This window comes from Maniola hyperantus, chromosome 18 (genome assembly GCF_902806685.2).
Source record: "Maniola hyperantus chromosome 18, iAphHyp1.2, whole genome shotgun sequence".
Classification (NCBI taxonomy): Eukaryota; Metazoa; Arthropoda; class Insecta; order Lepidoptera; family Nymphalidae; genus Maniola; species Maniola hyperantus.
In genome coordinates, this window is record NC_048553.1 from 4,472,200 (window position 1) to 4,494,163 (window position 21,964).

General features: G+C 38.9%; 1 protein-coding gene across 1 annotated transcript in view; it reads left to right on the forward strand.

The window, feature by feature from the left end:
- Nucleotides 1-21,964, forward strand: part of Atg2 (Autophagy-related 2) — a 29,499-nt gene that overhangs the window by 4,089 nt on the left and 3,446 nt on the right. Inside the window, exons 5-33 of the mRNA XM_034978188.2 lie at nucleotides 700-1,287; nucleotides 1,602-1,753; nucleotides 2,135-2,293; nucleotides 2,713-2,798; nucleotides 3,568-3,749; nucleotides 4,021-4,196; nucleotides 4,787-4,907; nucleotides 5,783-5,950; nucleotides 6,615-6,789; nucleotides 7,525-7,628; nucleotides 7,914-8,119; nucleotides 8,643-8,766; nucleotides 9,301-9,449; nucleotides 9,822-10,006; nucleotides 10,374-10,524; nucleotides 10,984-11,168; nucleotides 11,507-11,691; nucleotides 12,410-12,674; nucleotides 13,169-13,358; nucleotides 13,829-13,936; nucleotides 14,362-14,624; nucleotides 15,038-15,246; nucleotides 16,000-16,137; nucleotides 16,681-16,870; nucleotides 17,438-17,605; nucleotides 18,525-18,684; nucleotides 19,401-19,568; nucleotides 20,796-20,976; nucleotides 21,577-21,723. Of these exons, the coding sequence (XP_034834079.1) occupies nucleotides 700-1,287; nucleotides 1,602-1,753; nucleotides 2,135-2,293; nucleotides 2,713-2,798; nucleotides 3,568-3,749; nucleotides 4,021-4,196; nucleotides 4,787-4,907; nucleotides 5,783-5,950; nucleotides 6,615-6,789; nucleotides 7,525-7,628; nucleotides 7,914-8,119; nucleotides 8,643-8,766; nucleotides 9,301-9,449; nucleotides 9,822-10,006; nucleotides 10,374-10,524; nucleotides 10,984-11,168; nucleotides 11,507-11,691; nucleotides 12,410-12,674; nucleotides 13,169-13,358; nucleotides 13,829-13,936; nucleotides 14,362-14,624; nucleotides 15,038-15,246; nucleotides 16,000-16,137; nucleotides 16,681-16,870; nucleotides 17,438-17,605; nucleotides 18,525-18,684; nucleotides 19,401-19,568; nucleotides 20,796-20,976; nucleotides 21,577-21,723 (5,283 nt within the window). The remainder of the gene's footprint in view (nucleotides 1-699; nucleotides 1,288-1,601; nucleotides 1,754-2,134; nucleotides 2,294-2,712; nucleotides 2,799-3,567; nucleotides 3,750-4,020; nucleotides 4,197-4,786; nucleotides 4,908-5,782; nucleotides 5,951-6,614; nucleotides 6,790-7,524; nucleotides 7,629-7,913; nucleotides 8,120-8,642; nucleotides 8,767-9,300; nucleotides 9,450-9,821; nucleotides 10,007-10,373; nucleotides 10,525-10,983; nucleotides 11,169-11,506; nucleotides 11,692-12,409; nucleotides 12,675-13,168; nucleotides 13,359-13,828; nucleotides 13,937-14,361; nucleotides 14,625-15,037; nucleotides 15,247-15,999; nucleotides 16,138-16,680; nucleotides 16,871-17,437; nucleotides 17,606-18,524; nucleotides 18,685-19,400; nucleotides 19,569-20,795; nucleotides 20,977-21,576; nucleotides 21,724-21,964) is intronic.

Sequence of the window (21,964 nt, forward strand, 5' to 3'; positions counted from 1 at the left end):
GTATATGTGATGGAGTAAAAAGCTAACAATTTATATTTTAAAATTTAAAAGAAAATGTTTGTTTGGAGAGGGTGACTAGGCCGGAAAACAGCAATGACTCACTATTGCCCTAACCCGAACGAACTATAGTTGTACTTACAGTACGCGGCAGAAAGGCTGGCAAGGCTCTCTTGGCACTTGAATGACATTGACAGGGGGCGCTGTTGGGGAACAAAGGCTTAGAACATTCAAATAAGAACAAAGGTTACACTTGACTTTAGTTCCGAATTCCGCGACGCGCCAAGGTAGCCTTGTCGCACTGTACATATGCCTTTAGAATGACATTTCGGCTTTATAGAGCGTTGTCTCTATCACTCATACCTATATGGCGTTTTGTCGGTCTCAACGACAGGGACAACACTACAAATCTGCTACCTCCTTCTAAAGGTCGATGTACTGTACTCAATTTTTACCTGTCTAAAATAAGTGCTCAAATGAACTATAGCTGGGTTGAATTGCTAATAAAACTAAAATCACTTGAGTTTCGTTGCTCCAGCAATGGATAGTAACTCAAGTAATACTAATAAATGTGCCAGCCTAAATGGAAGTCTTTAATTAGTGTATCTAATGTACTAGATTAGCATTCAATTGATGATTGAAAAACAAACGATTAATTTAATAATGCAACTTCAACAATTAATATTACAATGACACTTTTAGCATTGATTACTTCGACGAAGCTGGTTCCGAACCCCTACCTGACACAACTGACCCAGAAAAAACAAAAACATACATAGTAGCAACTTACACGAACAAAAAACTCAAATTCAACGGCGTAACATTGTACATTGACGAATTCCCTTCAAAATTACGCACTATGGCACCTAGTTTGATAATGGAGAAATCACAAGCTTCATCCCAAGCTGAAAAATCTGAGATATCAGTTGAAACACCCGACTCGAATTATCAAAGTACTTTATCAGATGTTTTTTACGAAACTAGAAGTGTTATATCAACGTTAGATTCGGATCCTATAAAAGAAATTATTGAGGAACGAGTACAAAGTGAAAGTATTAGAGAAGCAACGCCAGATGAGAAAGTGAGTCAGCCGGATCCTATATTGTTTGCAAAGTTGACCGGCCAACAGGAGTTTGCTTTGAAATTGAAACATTCGGAAGAAGTTGAAGGGCCAAAGGTTGAAATCAGTGTATTGTTGGGCTCATTTTTGCTGTTCATTACACCAAGACAGTTACATACACTGCTGGAAATCGTTGATGCGTTAAATCAACCGCATTTAGAAGATACTAGGTATGTATTTAGAATCCAAATTAAAAAAATATATCTATTGCTTATGTATTCATTTATTTCCATTTTTTTTTTAATTCAGATACTAGTTAGCCCTTGACTGCAATCTCACCTGGTGGTAGTGATGATGCAGTCTAAGGTGGGAGCGGGCTAACCTAGAAGGAGTATGACAGCGATTGCAGTCAAGGGCTAACTTGTATCTGAATAATAATAAAAAAGATGGTAATAAATTTAGACCTGTCTATTTAGTCTAGAGTTTGTGTACAACAGAATTTGGCACGATATTTGAAAGCAGGCTATCTTTATCCCTTTTTCAGCAATATACCAGTACGGCCAAGTGGACCTAACTTGCAATGCAAGCCAATGAAACAGGCAGACTTTCAGCTTATCGAAGCACAGCTACTTGGCAATCTGGAGAAACAACATGCCAAGCCTGCTGCAAAATACGGCTGGTCTGGGCCTAGCTTTGGTAAGAGATGGGAAGTCATTCATACCGAATTAATATCATAAATACAAAGTATGTCTGTCAGTTTATCTGTTACCTTTTCACGGCCCATCTGCTTAACCGATTTTAATGAAGTTTGGCTTATCCTGGAGATGGACATAGGCTTTTTATCCCGGAAAATCCAAAAGTTCTCACAGGATTTTTAAAACTTAAATACATGCGGACTAAGTCTCGTCGTATTATAATTTGCTAAGCAAACCAATCTCATAAGTAATACAGCGTGATATTTTAATGGTTGTTTCCCACAGCGAAATAATTTTGTCTATAAGAAAAAATATTAGAATCAAAAATGACAGATTTACAGAGGATGTAATTATTAAAATACATCTCAAGCACTTGTTGCAGAGGACAGTGACGTAGAAAACGACGAGTTTCTGCCTATGACGTCACAAAGCAATCCGATGGCGGACAGTTTCAGCTCGTCTGTAAGCTCTATGAACACTAGCATTACATCCAGCATGAATATACCCACAGCGCAGCCGAGGATTAAGAGAAATAAGAAAGGTAAAGTTTTATGGCGATTACGCACTGCACTTCCGTCATCCGAGTTCTATCCGTCATCCGTAAGAATACCAGCGATTAATTATCTACGACAAATGTCATAAGCTCCCATACAAAACAAAAATAACGTATTTTCACGGACTCGGATCGGATGAGTGCGTAACAGCCGTTAGGTGGTATTTTGGATGATGTTAAATAAAGGGTTTTCAAAACTCGTAAAATCCGGCCGCTAGTAGTTTTAAGTCTGCTAAAATTTTTAAAATATCGATCTAACTAAAAAGGTCGTCAAAGTAGTCAAATGCTTATGACGTCATATCTATATATTTCATACAAGCTCCCATACTAAATTGCGTTTTGACGTTAGATTTTGTGAAAATAAAGAAGAGCCTAATAATATTATTGTTGTATAAATTGTTCCGTAGTTCCACACATCGACGGGGACCCCACAGCTGAAGTATCGCACATAAGCTTACGTGTTGTTTCATTTTCATGCGTTTTACTCCACAAGGTAAGGCGAACTATTTCTCTATAACTTTTTTATTACATTAGCTTTACTGTATTGATTTTTATAATTAATTCCTTATATTATCTCCAGTGGCGTGCACAGGATTTCAAGCCAGGGTATGCATTTAGGTATGAACTTATTTTCCGGCAGGTTTTAATGAAAAATAAGCATTGATTTTTTATAACGCGGGTAAGCAGTGCGTTTATGCCTCTATGAGCTGCACGCCACTGATTATCTCAAATGGTATAATAGTAACTCTTAAAAAAACTGTTTTAACACAAAAAAATTAAGCGCGATTTAACAAACGACGTCAAAAACTAGCAAGAATTCTTGTTTAAATCCAGATACAAGTTAACTCTTGACTGCAATCTCATGTGGTGATAAGTGATGATGATGCAGTCTTAAGGTATGATTCCGAACCACGCTGCACGCAGCAGTGCTGCCGCAATTGCTGCCTAGCTCGGAATACTTAAGGATCGAAGCGCGCTGACCTGGAAGGAGTATGGCAGTATTTTTTATGAAACCCACACCCCTTTGGTTTCTACGCGGTATCGTACTGCAACGCTAAATCGCTTGGCGGCACGGCTTTGCCGGTAGGGTGGTAACTAGCCACAGCCAAGCCTCCCAGATCAGACATTTAGAAATTATATAATTCCAAACCCCTGCCGAGAATCAACTCGGGACCTCCCACTAATAAGACCACAGCGCTTACTACTTAACTACTATAAAAATACTAAAATCAAAATTAGATACCAAGAAATTTTTCTTTCAGGATATTTTAATAGCTACACCAATGGCTACCGACTGCATATCGCCATCGTCTGTGAACAAAATGCAGCAGATATCCACGGAATTTTTCAACCATATTGAAATATTTAGCAAATTGGAGGACAAGAGGGATCTGAGGGGAACTAATGAGATTTTAAATAAAGCTACGGAAAGAAATCATTTGAGGTATTTAGCAAAGATGTTTAGCAACTTTTTTTTATTCAGATACAAGTTAGCCCTTGACTGCAATCTTATAAAATTCCAAATTACCCCTGCCGGGAATCAAACCCGGGACCTCCCACTAATAAGAGCACATATTACCGATAGGTATGGCGTAAATATTCGTTTCTTAAGAAAGAGGTTACGGATTTTATGTCGCTTGACCTGATTCATCTATAATTTTATTTTTGTAGAAGCTTTTTGGAAGAAATATTTAAGCTTTTTGTTTCTTTTGCAGATTACTAACTTCAGAAATAAGCCTAGACGGCAGTGAGAAAGTGACGTCACAAGGCAGTCAAACTATGTGTGAAGCCGCTGTAAAAACCCTCCTAGTCCGGGAGACCTTGTACTACCAAGAAGACCCAGATGAAATAAAGCCCCAGAGTTTTGATTTGATACGCTTTGAGAAAAAAGGTATTGCATATTTTACTGGACTACTTATTAACTATTTATTAACCGACTAGATGATGCCTGCGACTTCGTCCGCATGGATTTAGGTTTTTAAAAAAATCCGCGGGAGTTCTTTAATTTTCCGGGAAAATTTCTTTAATTTTCAAAATTGGTTGGATGGATGGGCTGTGAAAGGCTAGCAGACAGACAGACACACTTTCGCATTTATAATATTAGTATGGAGTATTTCAGTGTTTTGGTCACATATATACTGCTCGTCGATTTCAGGAAAGTTGCATCAATCATTGCTACAATTTCCAATTGTTGTGATTGGATGAATTTATGGTATTTTTGCTATAACAATGCTTATTAGTGAATAGCGAGAAAGTGTCAGCCAATCAGAGGTGACTGCAATCGTCAAACTGTAGTTTTAATTTTCCTTAATCGACCCGCAGATCACTGTATACCTAATAGACGTTGGAAGGAATGGTTGATTATATAAAAGTCGCATAAATCCCATGTTATTATTCTCAAAAGAAAATGGCATGTTGCATACTTTAATATCGTTATAGTCTTGCTATGAATTTCATAAGGCTTATAATTATTTATTTCAGAAGATGAAGAAAACGCCACTGTGCCTCCAAAATCAAATTTAAGACTTAATTTCAAACAGACTTCAAAATACATGCGAATGTCTGGAGAAAAGAAATTGGTACATCCCACTACAGATATTGTGTGAGTTCTAAGTATTCTGTTGTCATTTTTGTTTATATGAATCGTGAACAACTGTATTTGTGTATGATACACATTAATTTAAACCATAACGGCGATTACGCACTGCAATTCCGTCATCCGAGTTCTATCCGACATCCGTGAGAATACCAGCGATTAATTATCTACGACAAATGTCATAAGCTACCATACAAAACAAAAATGAACGTATTTTCTCGGAATCGGATCGGATGAGTGCTTAACCGTCGTAAAAGTGTGTGAAAATCAATTATTCAATTTATTGTCCGTTCATCGTAACTTGACACATGCGGCGTGAGTAATATTATGTTGGCACCATTGCAAATCACACAATAAGAAACCTTAGTCCTAAGGAATAAAGAAACAAAGCAATGCTGCCAACATTACTCCACGCGTCAAGTTACGATGAACGGACAATACTGTCATTGCATAAAAACTTCGCTTCGAAATACATTTGCAGCAAAGCTTCTTAGCGAGCGTTTGGGATGGGAACCTAATTCGCAAAAAGTAATCGAACGCGGTGTAATACGGCTGGGTAGCGTGCAAGAAAACTTTATTTAAAAGCCATGCCACTTTGCGTATACCTCCCCGATTTTTAAGGTCACTCGGACGGGGACTCACGCCACGGCTTCGGGGGCGTGCGGACTAACCGATACTCCAACAAATCCACCCATCACAACGTCATCCTAAGCCGTGGTCCGAGCCTCACAGGGCGACAGCCCTTAGTAGTACGTTGCCCCCCGACCTCTTTATAGTACTTAGAGTACAAGATTTCGTATGCAACGCCCAAAGAACTTTCGTTTTTGTCAGCTGCCTCACGACACCTCACAGCTTGTTTAAAGAAGATTCTTTTGGAATAGGTTAAAGTGCACGCCATTCTACATAGACGTGGACCTTACGTTAATAGAGCGCATGTCCGCCACGTTCTTCGGAGGAGTGAAGCCCGCCAACACGCCCACTCCGCCGCCGCCGCCGCAGAACCAAATGAACTTGTCTCTGCAGTGCCCTAACCTCAATGTTATACTCAGGTAAAGGTCTTTGTATAACTAGCTACCACCGCCCGTGGTAATTTTGTAAAATCCGGCTTTATTCCTTGACTACTTTATAAAGAGAACTTCGTTCAGATTTTTAGGTCCAGTGTTTGGGCTGGGCATTGATGAATCTGTCAGTGAGTGAATCAGGGCTTTATATATTTAGATGAAAAAAATAGATACATTACATATTGGCGCCGATTCTGCTGTCTTTCTCTAAACTAAATTTTGAGTATCTGCATCTTTTTCTTTTTAATATTACTAAAAAGGACAGAACATGAATTTTACATTTATGGACTCTAAACTTTAGTGCACGCTACAAATTTAAACAATAGGCTCGCGAATGGCAGCTAAAGTCACGAGGTTTGGCAGCTCTGAATTAAATTTAAGACTGTCAAACTGTGTCTGTCCTTTTCATATTACATTAGTAAGAAGCGGATGTGAATACTCTAAAATTTAGTTGTGCTCAGAATCACTACCATTATATATATCTAAAGTTCTGACTTAAAACTACCACATATGGGTCACATTTGTAGATAGATATTTTTTCTACTTTCGTGCGTTTTGTATCTTCTGCCTTACTCATTAGTGTATATTATATGCCATATGCACATAACACATCTAAGGTTAATATCATTGAGAAAAACCTTGTCCATCACAGATTCCCAATAGCAGACCTCCGTCCGGGCATCAACCATGAGGTCCGTCGAGTGAGGCCGGACTACCTCGTGGTGAAGTGCCACAACGCCACAGCGGCCATGCAGCAGGTTCAAAGCGTCCGGCCTTTGCCTACCACCGTCACGGTCAAGGCTACTACGCTGGACCTATATTACCACGTAAGTTTATTTAGGCCGCGGGTACACCTGTAAATTTTACTCACGTAAGTCGCCTACTTGACTAACTTACGACAAATTTACTAATCTAAACACTTTTATTATAATAGTAAAGGAGGATGGCGTGCTTCCATATAGTTTCAGATCCAGACTTGAGGCCCACATTCACGAATCAAACTTTTGTTACTTATTCTACTTACCAGACTAACTAACTGTACTACTAGTGATCTAAATTTCTAAAAGGAAAAGGTGTCTGACTGACTGATCTATCAACGCACAACTCAAACTACTGGACGGATCGGGCTAAAATTTGGCATGCAGATAGCTATTATGATGCTGGCATCAGCTAATAAAGGATTTTTAAAAATTCAACCCTTAAGGGGGTGTAATAGGGGTTTGAAATTTGTGTAGTCCACGCGGACGAAGTAAATAGTAAAAGTAAAAAGATAAGCTAGTAGTAAATAAAAGTACCCAGCTAGCTGAGTTTGTTGTGGGCTCTTCTCAGATCTGGGTGCGTTTGGAACCCTGGTAGCTTTAGTGTTAAGTTCGCGTAAAAAAATTATCACCACTATATCATCTTACAATCCCAACAATCGACGATCAAAAAGTGTAATTTATTCCCTATATTGAATAATTTTTTTGTCTTTTGACTATTGCTATAAAAATGTACACGACAATAGTTTCGATGCAAAAAAATTGTAGCTAGCTGTATAAAATTGTAGTATAACGCAAATGCAGGAAAACGAGTACCTAGCGGCTACACACGTCGCGCAGACAAGTATGGACGACACATCGTTTGAAGGCAACGTCTTGAGAGGCAATGTCACCACACCTTTACCCATGTAAGAATTCAAATCTAAATGATTCCTGCAAAAATTTAATTAACTTAAACTTTTATCTATTTTATATTATTTAAGCCCTTTTTTTCCTTATCAATGAATAGTATTTACAGTTTCCATTCTGTTGTATTTGTTAGTACTTGTGTTAATCAGTAATGAGTGTTTGGGTGTGTATGTGAGCGTGCGTACGTGTGCGTGTGAATTCAGGATCTATTTAACATAAGCCATTTAAAAATCAAACACTTTCCCAAGAAATCCTACTCAAATATCAATGTTTCTACTACACAGGATATCAATTACATTCCAACCCCGAGACTCTACCAAAGGTCCGTTTGATTCATTACACGACGACTTAAGTTTCGAGCCCAAAGCGATGAATCCCATGACAACATCAATGTACATCATGAACAATTTACGCAGCAACCTGCCCAGTCCTTTTAGCGGGAAAAAGATGGCACACCAAAGTATTAGCAAGCATGAAAATAATCAGCAAGGTATGTAAGCAATTTTTATAGGAATACCTGTAATACCGGCACCACACTCGTAAGCAAAATTTGATCACATGGTATGTGGAACCCGCTTGAGTAGGGCCTTGGACTGTAGTAATAAAATGATGTGAATTGTTGTGTAGCGGTAGTGTATGCGGCTAGAATTCATTATTAAAGAGATTAATTTTAAAAAATCATGATTTTTATTTATTTTTAAATTATTTAATTATTAACGTCACGCTGTACGGAATTTTTAGTTCGGTCAATGTACCTCAGCGGTTACGCACTCATCCGATCCGAGTCCGTGAAAATACGTTCCTTTTTGTTTTGTATGGTAGCTTGTGCCATAAATGTCGTAGATATTTTTTATATATATATTTTCACGGATTCGGATCGGATGAGTGCGTGATCGCTGTAAGTCAGAATTAATTAGCCCTGAAATCTCGATTTTAATTCCCGATATAAATGTCATTGAGTTATTGATTAAATTTGTACTCATTTTTTTGCAAAACTGTTTATTTTTTTAAAGGTCAAGAAGAAGATATAATAATACCCGGAACAGATGAGGAGATGGCGGAATTTATGAACAGTTCTGTGGAACATTCAGCCATTCATCTCGATTTCAACCTGCCTATTTTAAGCCTACAACTCGAGTAAGTATACCCAACTTATATCTTGTTTCATTTTCTGCAGCAGAAAACATTAAAATTTGGAAAATTTTCACCGATCGAACACAAAATCTTGAATTGAAAAATAGTGTACATTTTGAAATTTAAATTCAGTTTAATTAATACTCTACTAGGATTGAGATATGAGATGCTCAAAACTCAAATGCTACTGTCATTTTGTTACTTAGTAATGTCACAATTCCATTAATTCTGTTCAGTATTACATACAGTGCGACAAGGCTCTTTTGGCACTTGAATGACATTGACAGGGGGGTGCTATTGGAGAACAAAAACTTAAGGTATGATTCCGAACCACGCTACATGCAGCACTGCTGCGTGCAGCGTGGTTCGGAATCATACCTTTAGACTATTCAAACAAGAACAAAAGCGACACTTGACGGCAACGTTAGTTCCGATTTTCGCCACGCGCCAAAAGATCCTTGTCGCACTGTACTTCGATTGCACAAAATGTAGTCTACTAAAACTTGTGAAAACATTTACATTGTTTTTACTATACAGATCAAAACAGCTATATGAGATCATCTACAACCGTATTAATTCTGATTTGCTGCTGTGGGAACCGCAAGTCATAGAGCCGTTCGATATCAGCCCGCACATGTGTGCACCCATTTACCCCGCCTTCGGTCTCTGCAAAGGCATGGGATATGGTAACTAGTTTTGGTTTTTTCGTGTACACTTACGTGTACACACACACATAGAGAGAGAGACACACAGACAGACACTCTCTAACACAAACACACTGAGACTCTCTCTCTCTCTCTCTCTCTCTCACACACACACACACACACGCACGTACTGAAATACACACACTTGCACCACAATGCTTGCTCAGAAGAATGTACGCACAAATTCGCTCACATAAAACTTCACTTTCACCCTTGACTAAGACATTTATGGTTTTAAACGCCCATTTAACTTATCATAGATGACATTATTTCAACATGAAAAATCACTCATTCATTACGTCAAACAATTCTGCATAAGTTTTCTTTATGAGCTTTAGAAACACTCTCTTATAGATTCTGATTCCGAAAGCTCATCATCTGAGGAAGAAAACCTTTACTACTCAACCTATGACAATAAACTAAAGAAAGGTATCGGCAACACTAAACCGCTTCCGGAAAACAAAGAGAGCGAGACGCACAACTTCTGTCTCACGCTTAAAGTCGGTAAAGGACTCTTGACTATTTATGCTCCAGTTAGGGTAAGTGATTTTTTTTCTTAAAACACATTTTTAATCTACCGAAATTTAGTATAACGTACCTAGCTAAAATGGAAAGTTGAATTTCGCATCATAACTTTCGTGCTAAAGAGAGATCTAACGATCCAGTATACCACTTCAAAGCCAAAAACCATAAAAACATTAACTGTGGACAAGATATTATGTAAGCCAGAGCAATCATATTATATGAAAAGAAATTTGCACTCACACAAATTTTTCTCGAGCCAAATCACATAATATAATTTACTATTTGTACGTTGACGCTTGCTGAAAATGTTTTTATATCGAGGCCTTTAGAGGTGAAGATTTTAGATAACTAAAAAGAATTCAAGCAATGAAGAATTTTCAGGATAGCAACAAGCGTGTAGTTCCAGGACAAATGGGGGAACTAGTACTAGAAGCATATAAACTGTCGATGTGCCAAGTGAGTGGGCTAAACGGTCGAGCAAAAACAGCTCAACTGTGTTTGAGAGGAAGCAAAACGACCCTGTACCATGAACGTAAGTATTTTTGTCCGAAATCTTCTTACAACTTACTGTTTATTGCCGGAATTTACTAATCAGAAGTATGTATTTATAGCTTTGCCGGATTCGCCTGCTTTATGCTCATAGTAATTTTGAACAGTGAATTTTGAAGTCGTTAGACAATTTGTAGGGTGACAAAACGCACAAACCATTATTTTTTACCATATCTGCATTAGAGAATAAAATTGTAGGACTTAAAAGTGCTTTTGAATAAAGGCATAGCATTCTTTTCAAAATAATGCTGACAAATTTCAGGATCAAAGATTTTTGTCGAGTTTTACCACAATTTATTTCCTCTTCACTGCATGTGGATTATAAAAATTAGATATTTAACTGTAGGTATAGTCAATTTTAATCAATGTCGATTTGTTGACTGTCTATGGGATTAAATCCTAAGATAATTCTGCGTGATCGATCATTTGCGTTTGTTTGCAGCGCTCCTAACAATACCATCAGACAAACCCCCACTTAGACTGTATGGTACATCATTGCCATGCCACCTTAAGAGTACAATTTATCCTTCAAACAAAGGGGTTGCTATAAAAGAAAGGTTGCAAACTAAAGACATGTTTACTATGGCTCTGAAAACGGAACCCGATGTTGAAACGCCCAATTTAAAGGTAAGCCAACGTATGAGAAACACTGTTTTATTGCTAGCAATTTTAGCACCATCTAGGACAAAATTTCAATTGACATTTCATTGACACAATTACACAAAACTTTTATTGACCCAACCATAGGGTTGGGTCGATAGTTTATCTTTCTATCCTTTATCCTATCTCTAACCCTGGTCTTTAGCTGTGCCAAATTTCCCCATGAAAAAAACTGCTTAATTATGCGTTTTGTGGCATAGTTTTAAATACACCACGCCGATAAAAAATGTTGTTCATAAGGTGGGATAGAGGCTGGATAAAGATAGAAAACTTAGCCATTGTAAAAAATAAAAATATTTTTGCAGACGATCTGCATAGCTCTTGGCATAGAGCAAGCGACTCTCCGCCACAGAGGTGACAAAGGAATAGCTTGGCTCAGCCAGTTGATGGACGTCTTAGATGTTCTGGACTATCCTGTACCCGGTTACTCGCCTTCTACTGTGCTCTCTGAATTACATGTGCATGTATGGGACTGCGCTGTCGATTACAGGTAATAAATAGGCGCAAATTAATTAATTCTGTATTATTATTATTTTTTAATAGACTAAGCAGCTTTCGCTGATGCGTCTATATCAGAAGTGCTTCGAGTTTTCCAAATGTTTGTCCAATCTATTCTTGAACTGGTTAACAGAACTTGACATAGCCACTTCCTTGTATGTTTCTGATTTGGCAATATTTAGACTAAAGCACAAGGCACACTGCTAGAGCCGAGACGCGGAGTTTTCTTGATAACAACTTAAACTAAGCTTTATAGTCGCGCTCAATGCAGCGCGCGTTCTCTGTATTTTGTTTTCAATGTACCAATTTTAATGCACATAAAGCTGAATTTAGGTAGTACTCTCTTCACTACTACTCGACTTCACTTTGTCTGTTTGCGCTGGCCGTTTACAATAAGACACTGATTCGGTAATCTAAAAACTCGAGATAGACAACACTAAAACTATATACTTTTATGTTCCTCGTAAAATCTTTTTTTTTTATTTATGTTCACCCAAATTAGCGCCGTTGGTAATTTTATGAAAGTTTTATGGTAAGCTGTCGCATTAACTGTTTTTCTACAAATAGGTGTAAGCCTGTAAAGTACAAGCTATAATATTATAAACTGGTCAAAGAATCTATTATCATATTTTCGAGTTAAAAACAACCTTTGCAGTTTTGTATGTCTCTGGATATGATACTTTTATCATCCATACAATTTTGTTTCTCAGGCCATTATACCTCCCAATACGAACAGTACTAACTCTGGGCAACTTCAGCGTCTCCAGCAACTTGATACCAGAGACGAACACATCATACCTACGTTTCTTAGCACAAGAATGTACCCTGTTCTTGTCATACCTAATCGGGGCCAAAGCAAATATGCCGGTACCCCAGGACGATGACAAATATCCGGATATAAGTAAAGACTATGTTTGTGTTCTTGATGTTGGATTGTTTGAACTGTCTTTGCGGATGGAAGACAAAAGTAATAGCGTGAGTGTTTTAATATGTTCTTTGTGTCAAACGATTATTACCAGGTAATTTGCGTATGTACACTTGATAGCCGGAGAATAATGCAGTCTTTAATTACTAATTTACAAAGCGTACATATAGTCTTAAATATAATATAACAGGAAAAGTTGACTGACCGACTGACTGACTGATCTATCAACGCAAAGTTCAAACTACTGGACGCCAAGTGATATAGCGATACCATGCCGTGTAGAAACCAAAAGGGTTTAATAAAAAAAACTGCTATACCGCTTCCAGGTTAGCCCGCTACCATCTTAGACTGCATCATCACTTACCACCAGATGAGATCGCAGTCGAGATTTAACTTGTACTTATATAAAAATATTATAAAAATATATAATAATTTTAGATATGTATTTAAAAATTTATTTAAGGCTGACTTGACCGTTTTGTACATATTTTATGGTTGCGGTAAAGTTCTACATCCTAAACTTAGCGTTGTATTTTGTGCACAGTCAAACGACCAGCCACAAGTGGACCTCACAGCGTCAAACAACATGGTGAATATGTATACGTGTTGGGACTCCGCTTCGGCTCTTTGTAGACTGGTCACGTACGTGGCCTCTGATGGAGATTCTCAACCGCCATTCGACAGATCTCGGCATACCAGTATTTGTTCTGATCAGCCTTTGGAGCCTTTAGTAGGTAAGTTTTAGTAACTTAAATGTATGTTAAACTAATGAAAACTGCCATACCCCTTCCAGGTTAGCCCGCTTCCATCTTAGATTGCATCATCACTTACAACCAGGTGAGATTGCAGTCATTGCTACCTTCGGCGTGTAATCATGACGTAATTCGCATTTTTAATACCGAACTATGTGCCTAAATAAGATGTCGAGAGTATCTGCGAATAGCATGTCCTCATTCCGTTGCGTGCAAAAAAAGTTCAACTGACGAGCTTAAACTAATCTCATCGTAGACATAATGTCTTCTGCCGGAAACCATTTTATTTACGTAATACTCGAAATAAATTTATTTATAAGATAATATCATCTGACTCAGTAGTCTTTAACTAAAACGTATTTTGAACAATTTCAATTGAATTTTGGACAATTTGATAATTTTCTTAGATCAATATCTTAATTATTTCGACCTCTTATTACAATCATTCATAGGCTTAGAAGATCGGCCAATAGAAGAAATCAGAGAATTATCGCCGAGCGAAATTCAACAAGTTAACGATTTGATGGCTGAAGCAATGAAAGAGAGTCCTAATAACACAAGTAAGTTTACTCACTTGAGTTTTATACCCAAGTATGGTACGCGACAGGTCGATATAGCAATCAGGGTGGGGACGCCCCGCACACCCGTACAGTCCCCGCGCTAGCATGGTGCGAGATAGTGCGGGTGACGTCCAGATGTGCGGGGCGTTCCCTCGCCGCATACCCCAATTGCCATCTTGACCTGTCGTGTACTATAAGTTTACACGCTTTATAGTTCACAATCATCATGATCGGAAAAACAGAGGGAAAGAGAAGCTTCAGTAGTAGAAAAAAGACGTGACTTAGAAACATCCTCAGAATGGACTAGGATAGCCAACGTAGCACAACTTTTCCGTTTGGCAAAAGACAGGAAATTATATGACGAGATAACGGCCAACTTCCAGAAGATAGTTCACAAAATTAATGAATATTTGATTTTATTTCAGCGGAAGAAGATGAACTAAATAGCTCAACTGAAAAAGAAGGTGTTGAAGTTTTCTTCTTCCCAGACGAATCTAACATGAAACAAAAGCAACTTTCTTCAGAAGCCATTGACACAGAATCTGAGCCTAAGTCCATAGAGTACGAAGATTTGCCTAAAGCAGAAGAGACGCTCGAATCAAAGCCTACAAACATACAAGTAGCTAGGGATCTCGGTGATCCTACTTCTACGCCTAAAACTACGCCGAGGAAGGCTAAACGGAAAAAAGTAAGATGTTTACGAAGTATTGTAGCTTGATTTTTAAATATGTTATTTTAGGACTTGTTTCTAAGTTCTAACCACCCATACATCTAAATATATAAAACAGCTAAAACTACTGGACGGATCGGGCTGTAATTTGGCATGCAGATAGCTACTATGACGTAGGCATCCGCTAAGACAGGATTTTGGAAAATTTAACCCCTAAGGGGGTGAAATAGGGGTTTGAAATTTGTGTAGTCCACGCGGGCGAAGTCGCGAGCATAAGCTAGTTAATATTATAATATTAATAGGTTTTAAGGGAATCCTAAGGGAACTTCGGTTTTTCGAGATAAAAAGTAGCCTTGCTTGTTACACAATTTGCAAGTTTGCGCTTTCTAGCTATTTATATTTTAAAAACCTCGTAACTGCTCCATAAACAGATGAAATCATCTGGAGAAGGTAGCAACACGGATGATGAATACTGCATAGTGGAGGAACAGCCGTACGGACAGGACAACGAAATGGACGAGCCCACAGTGACTTGGCTGGGCAATGGGCCCACGTTTATGGTAGATAACCATTTCACTGTACCGGCCGCCCGCTCAGATGTATTGAAAGCGCCCAAAAGCTTTCCACTGCCTGTGTTTAGGTAAGTTTTTTTTCATAAAATTTAATTTACCGGCTCGGAATACAGCACAGTGGAGAAACAGACTACGGACAGGATAACGAAAATGGACGAGCCCACAGTTACCTGGCTGAGCAATGGGCCCACTTTCATAGTGGATAATCATTTCACTGTGCCGGCTGCCCGCTCAGATATACTAAAAGCGCCCAAAAGCTTCCGGCCACTGCCTGTGTTTAGGTAAGTTTTTTTCATAAAAGTTACTTTACCGGCTCGAAATACTCCATAGTGGAGAAACGGCCGCTGACTATACTAGCCGCGCTATAGAAAGTAGCAGCTCATGTCCGTCTTCAGGAAGCAAGCTATCAAATAAATGATGACCGCGACTTTGTCCATGTGGATTTAGGTTTTAAAAGTAGTCCTTGTCCGTCCCTAGGATGTAAGCTAACTCTGTACTAAATTTCGTCAAAATCGGTTTAACGGACGAGCCTTGAAAAATTAACAGACAGACAGACACACTTCAATTTGTAATATTAAGTATGGATATGGATTATGACATTCTAGCTGATGCCCACGACTTCGATCTCGTGGATTTAGGTGTTTAAAAATCCCGTGTGAACTGTGAACTTGTTGATTTTCCGGGATAAAAAGTAGCTTATGTCACTCTCCAGGTCTTTGACCCATGCAAAAAATCACGTCAATACATTGCGACGTGATTGAAAAACAAACCAACATCAAACACACTTTCGCATTTATATTAGGGTACTGATTTGGTTGTAGGTATACTCTATGCGAGATGAGTCTAACTTGGAACATGTATGGAGGCACCGATTTCCGGCCAAGCAGTGAGTCGTCGTCCAACAAAAAGACAGTTACCATTGACGACTCTCGTAAGCAAGATTCGCCAACAGCTTCAAAGTGAGTTTAATCTTTATTTTAAAACTTCCCGCGACTTAGTCCGCGTGGATTTAGATTTTTTGAAATCCCGTGGGAACTCTTCAACTTTCCGGGATAAAAAGTAGCCTATGTCCTTCCCCGGGGTATAAGCTAACTCTGTACCAAATTTCATCAACATCGTTTGAATGGTTGGGCCGTGAAAAGCTAGCAGCTAAAAATTAAAAAAAAACTAAACTACTATTAGCTAAAAATTATAAAAAATAATCTACAAGGTCTAGTATATAAGCAGAATGCTTTTTGGTGCGCGTCAGATTTTTCTGAATGACAAATTCTGTTATGTTGCGTGCCTTGTATGCAGTGGCGTGCAATTCATAGAAGCATAAAAGTGCTGCTTACCCTAGTTGAAATGACCAGTGCCCATTTTTCTTTATGACCTGCCATTCAGTAGGTCTATATAAGGTGTATCTTAGGCCTATCTTACTAATGCTTACCCTGGCTTCGAACTCTGTGCACGCCACTGCTTGTATGCCATAAACCTTGACTGATTTCTATGTTGCTCTCTAGGCGTAGTAAAGACTACGAGCCGTACGAAGCGAGCAGGGCTATAACGGAGGCGTACCGACGCGGGGGCGTTAGTTGGTCGACGGGCGCTGAACGCGTCAGACCTAAGCAGAAAACGCACAAGTGGGAACTGCGATTGCGGGGAGGGAAATACCGCGATCATCATACTTGCGTCAAGTTGTGCCTTACTAAGGTATGATAAAAGGGTTTGTATTGAACCTGGTATATCTATACCAGTCAGCTATTTTAAAAAAACCATTGCAAGCATTCAGTGATGAAATGTCCTAAGTGATATACTTTCTGAGATATTTGAGTTTAAAACGGTAAAAAATAAAGCATTCATAATTTTGAACTCGAATATCTCAGAAAGTATATCACTAACTATTTGTAAGTGTCCAGTATAAGTTACAAGATTTTATTACTCGAACGGTGAACACTTTTTAATTGTACATAATGACTTAGTCTATCGATTGATAATGTTTTATCATTGCCCGCTGAATCGATGTTTTTTTTCATAGTGGACTTGTAGATTTGCTTACTAGGTTCTATGCCCTTTGTTTTAATCTAGAACTATGTTAATTAACTTTCTAGCTTTACCCGATGATATAATGTAAGAACGTTAATTCACAGTATCTACTACCACTTTTATAAGTAAAACACATAAAATTACATAGACAGAACTTAAAATCATTCCGTCTTGTCCACACGGATGGTGATGATAAGGATGGCACTATTATAGAAAGCTACAATTTGTCCTTAGGTAAAATTTCAACACGAAGTGTACCCGCCAGGAGGCACGCAGGCGTCCCGACAAACTCTCGCCATTACCAAAGTTGAAGTCCTAGACAAACTAGTCTGCAGCGATATCAATAAGTTGCTCAGCCAATACAAGCTCAAGGATGAACCGGAAAGGAAAAATGCTCATATGGTAAGAATCCTAATACTATAGGCACAGAGTAAGAGCGATCACCGATCCGAGTCCGTGAAAATACGGATATAAAAAACTCGGACCGAACTCGAATATTGCTTACGCACTAATCGGCGGGGTTATGACGTAAAACGTTGCAGTAGCGGCAGCAACGCGACAGCAGTATAGCAATGCGCCAGTTCATTTGATGTCTCTTTTCTTCTTCTGCTTATTTTGCTTTGTGGTTATTGCTGTCTCTCTCTAGCCGGACGTTTGACAGCAATGATCGCGAGATTTACGCCTGTCGCAAGCCCGTCGCGAGATACGTAATCACCCCGCCGATCTCGAATCCAAATCTAAGCTATTCAAGTGACTGGCATATTGACGTCCGTTATTCCTACGCAGTTAGTACCATAGGACCATGAAGTAAACAGTATTTAGAGGTCCATGGAAGTAAACCATAGTCTTATTAAAAAGTAAACTGGCAGCTTACGTCAGTACTCTCTGCACCCCACGCCCCGCCCCGCCCCGCCCCGCTGTCAAGCTGCGCGGATGTTATGTCCGATTTGAATCCGAGGCACATCCGAGGTATTCTCACGGATGACGGAAAGAACTCGGATGACAATTCCCACAGGGTTAAAAAACATAATCCACTTGGATGAAGTCGCTAGCATCATCTAGTAATTACATCACAGTTCACATTAATATTATAAAAGCGAGAGTTTGTATGTGTGTTTGTTACTCTTTCACGTAAAAACTACTGGACGGATTTGACTGAAATTTGGGATGGATTGAGGATGAGATTACGTCCTGGATCATAGAATACTTTTATCCCGGAAAATCAAAGACTTTCCACGGGATTTTTGAAAAATCTATATTGACGCGAACGAAGGCGTCATCTGGTATTTAAATAAAACAACATCAAGATTAACTTTTTTAGCTAATTGTGAAAGCAGTCCACCTGCGAGCTGATGCGGCGTTGCCTGCTCAAGAATGCTGTTTGAAGGTCTCCCTGCTCCCATTGAGGTTCAATTTGGACCAGGATACTCTTGCATTCCTCGTTGGATTCTTTTCCAAACTCGGAACTGATGAGGCTAGTGGTAAGTTGGCTTAAAAATACCTTAAGCGCCATCAAAGGTCGAGTTATACGTGACGTGCACGAGACGGGACGGGAAGATTACTTGAACTACTATTGGACAACTTGAAAACGGACGGGACGGGACGTTTTACTTATCCAATAGTAGTTCAAGAAATTCTCCCGTCCCGTTCCGTGCACGTTACGTATAACCCGACCTTTACACAAAAGAGGCGTAAAAGTTTACCTTACGCGCGGCGCAGAAGTAGCGCAGATATGGTGCCGCTTCAAAACTTATGAAAGCGACGCGTCGTGAATTATACCAAAACGGCACGGCGCAGGTATGTCGCTTCGCCGCCTGCGTTATTGGTTCTACGTCTGTGTAAATCGCGCCTCATTTGTTCTAGAAACTTCAAAAACTACAAACAGTCACAATTATACCTTCAATGCAAAAGTGAAACGATTTTCAGGGTTCCTTACCCGAAGTGTGCTAACAGGACCCTATTACTAAGCCTCCACTGTCCGTCCGTCTGTCTGTCAGCGGGCTGTATCTCATGAACCGTAATAGTTAAGAGTTAAAATTTTCACAGCATGTGTATTTTTATTGCCGCTATAAGAACAAATAATAAAAAAATTCAAAATGGTCATAAAATTACACACTATCTTATACGATGGATGCGAGTCGACTCGCACTCGACCGGTTTCATTAAACTAAAAATAGAAATCTCCCATTTTAAACAGAAGAAGACGCGAAGAGCATAAGCGGGCTGTCAACAGAATCGAGTGGGTCTCGCCAAACAACGCCCACGCATAGACCGCCCGTCATGAGCATCGGCAGCCATTTGCGTGATCCGCCGCCCACGCCCACGTCACTCGGGGATGGGGACTGTCTGTCACTCAATGATACAGGTAAACAGAACACATCAATTTACATACATATGCACATAATATTCAAAACACTTGTAAAGCCCTGGAGCATTTCGTACATGCTGTTTTTTACACCTACACACACACACACATATTCGCACACACGTAGTTATCAATCAAGAATTTAAAACGATTGTTGAGAGTCAAAATAATTTCAATTTCAATTTTCATTTATTGCATTTCCATAAATAATTACATCATATTAAGTATGTACAAAGTATTATGGATACCCAGTTTGGGTGTCGCAATTTGGTCCTTAGACCTTAGTAGGGAGACCGATATTATTATTTATTTTTATGTTCGTCGTTTAGGAAATCATTTACTTACTTACTTACACTTTTTCTACGCAACGAAAATTAACAAAATTTCTTGGACAATGGAAAGTTCAAGAAAATTTTCATTGCTGGCTTTATAAGGCATTTTGTATACAGAATGATAGGTTCAAATGGGCTTAAATCTATCTGTCACATTCCGGCTCTATCTGCAGGGAACATTGTTGAAAAGATTTGCTATTTTAGGCTGAATAGTTAAAATGAGTCAGATTTATTAAGAGACTAGATGATGTCCGAGACTTCGTCCGCGTGGATTTAGGTTTTAAAAAACTTGGGGAACTTTGATTTTTGGGATAAAGCGTAGCCTATGTTGGTCTCCTTGATCTATCTCAAGCTATCTCTGTACCTTTTCTTAAAATCGGTTAAACAGATGAGCCTAAAAAATCCCATGGGAACTCTTTGATTTCCGTGATAAAAAGTAGTACGTAGAGGTTCATCCTCGGGTCGCAAGGTATCTCTGTACCAAATTGACAAAATTGATTAAACGTAACATATTAATCGGGCCGTGAAAAGCTAGCAGACGGATAGACGCACATTTTTGCATTTAAAACATTTGTTTTAACCCTGGCTTGAAGCAAAGGCTGTAAGGCAAAGCCTGGCTCTGAGCAAAGTAAACTCTAGTTCCTTTTAGTGTGTTTTGGGTATAAGTCCCGCAAATTGCTATTGCGCTGGAACCGTGTCTCATTAACATCGAAATAACGTCATTTTGACGTCGGCCGAAATAAAAATATAAGTACCATCAGCTCGAAACTTCAGTCTACTAAAATAGCGGCCACGCGCAGTAGCAATTTGCGGGCCTTATGCAACCTAAATATTTGGGAAGATTATTAACGAAATGCTACTTACCGTTTTCGTTATATGCATTACCTTTTACCAGTAATGCGGGATGATGAACCGCTAATGGAGACGTATGAAGCGGAACGTCTAGTGTCAGAAAATCTGATACAACTGGAGCAAACATTAGAGGAAGACTTCCAACGTTTGGGCATTAACCAAGAGAAACCCACCACTAAAGTGCCAGATTCTGAACCCGTGGATGACTCTCCAATATATTTCAGGTAAGATTTTTGATTCTGTTTAACTTACCTACTTATTTAATATTTTATTATAACGTGTTGTGCTTTTTGCTCTGTTAACGCACGTAAAATGTCACTTTAAAAATCAAGTAATTTATGTAAAATCGCGCGGAAACCGATCCAATATCTCCACTACCTTCTCTAAGGCTTCAATGTTAATGCGTTTCCATCTTGGACTATAGTCCAAAATGGAAAATCTTCTTAATTGTAACTTATAGTATAATATGCGTTTCAACATGGAGAGCATCGCCATATTTGAAAAAGAAATATCAAACTTAAATTCGAGATTTTTTTGGTCTGTTAATTTTTTAAACTTTTGCTTTCTTTAAATATATTGAGAAAATGAAATAGATCTAGCAAACATTTTTGTTGCTTCTAGTATAAATAGGTTACGAACAAGGTACTTCGTATCTTCATTGAAATTCTTTCAAATAATATGATTACTTGTTGTCGGACGCAGTTGTGTTTAGAGATTTTCAGCATCTATCTACAAGTGTGTTTGGTGTACAAAAAGTACATTTTCATTTAATTTTCATCATGTTCAAGTGCAAATCAACGAATAAAAAACAAAAATTATTTCAGGCGCGTAGTGTTTTCACCCGAAGTGCCAATCCGGTTGGACTATGTAGGCAAACGGGTAGACCTGTCTGCGGGACCCGTAGCGGGACTACTCATGGGATTAGGACAACTCAACTGCTCTGAACTAACACTCAAGAGGCTAGATTACAAGTAAGTATACATTTATAATGATAATGCATTTACATGAAAGCTCAGAGTCACTCAGCGGGCGATGAAGGGAGCTATGCTTGGAGTTTCTATACGCGATCATCAATGAAATGAGAAGATCCGTAACGGCTTGCGAAGCTGAAGTGGCAATGGGCATAGTTCGAAAACCGATAGACGTTGGGGTCATAGTGCTAGAATGGCAACCTAGGTAGACAGACTACATCAAGCGAGTCGCAGGGAGCTG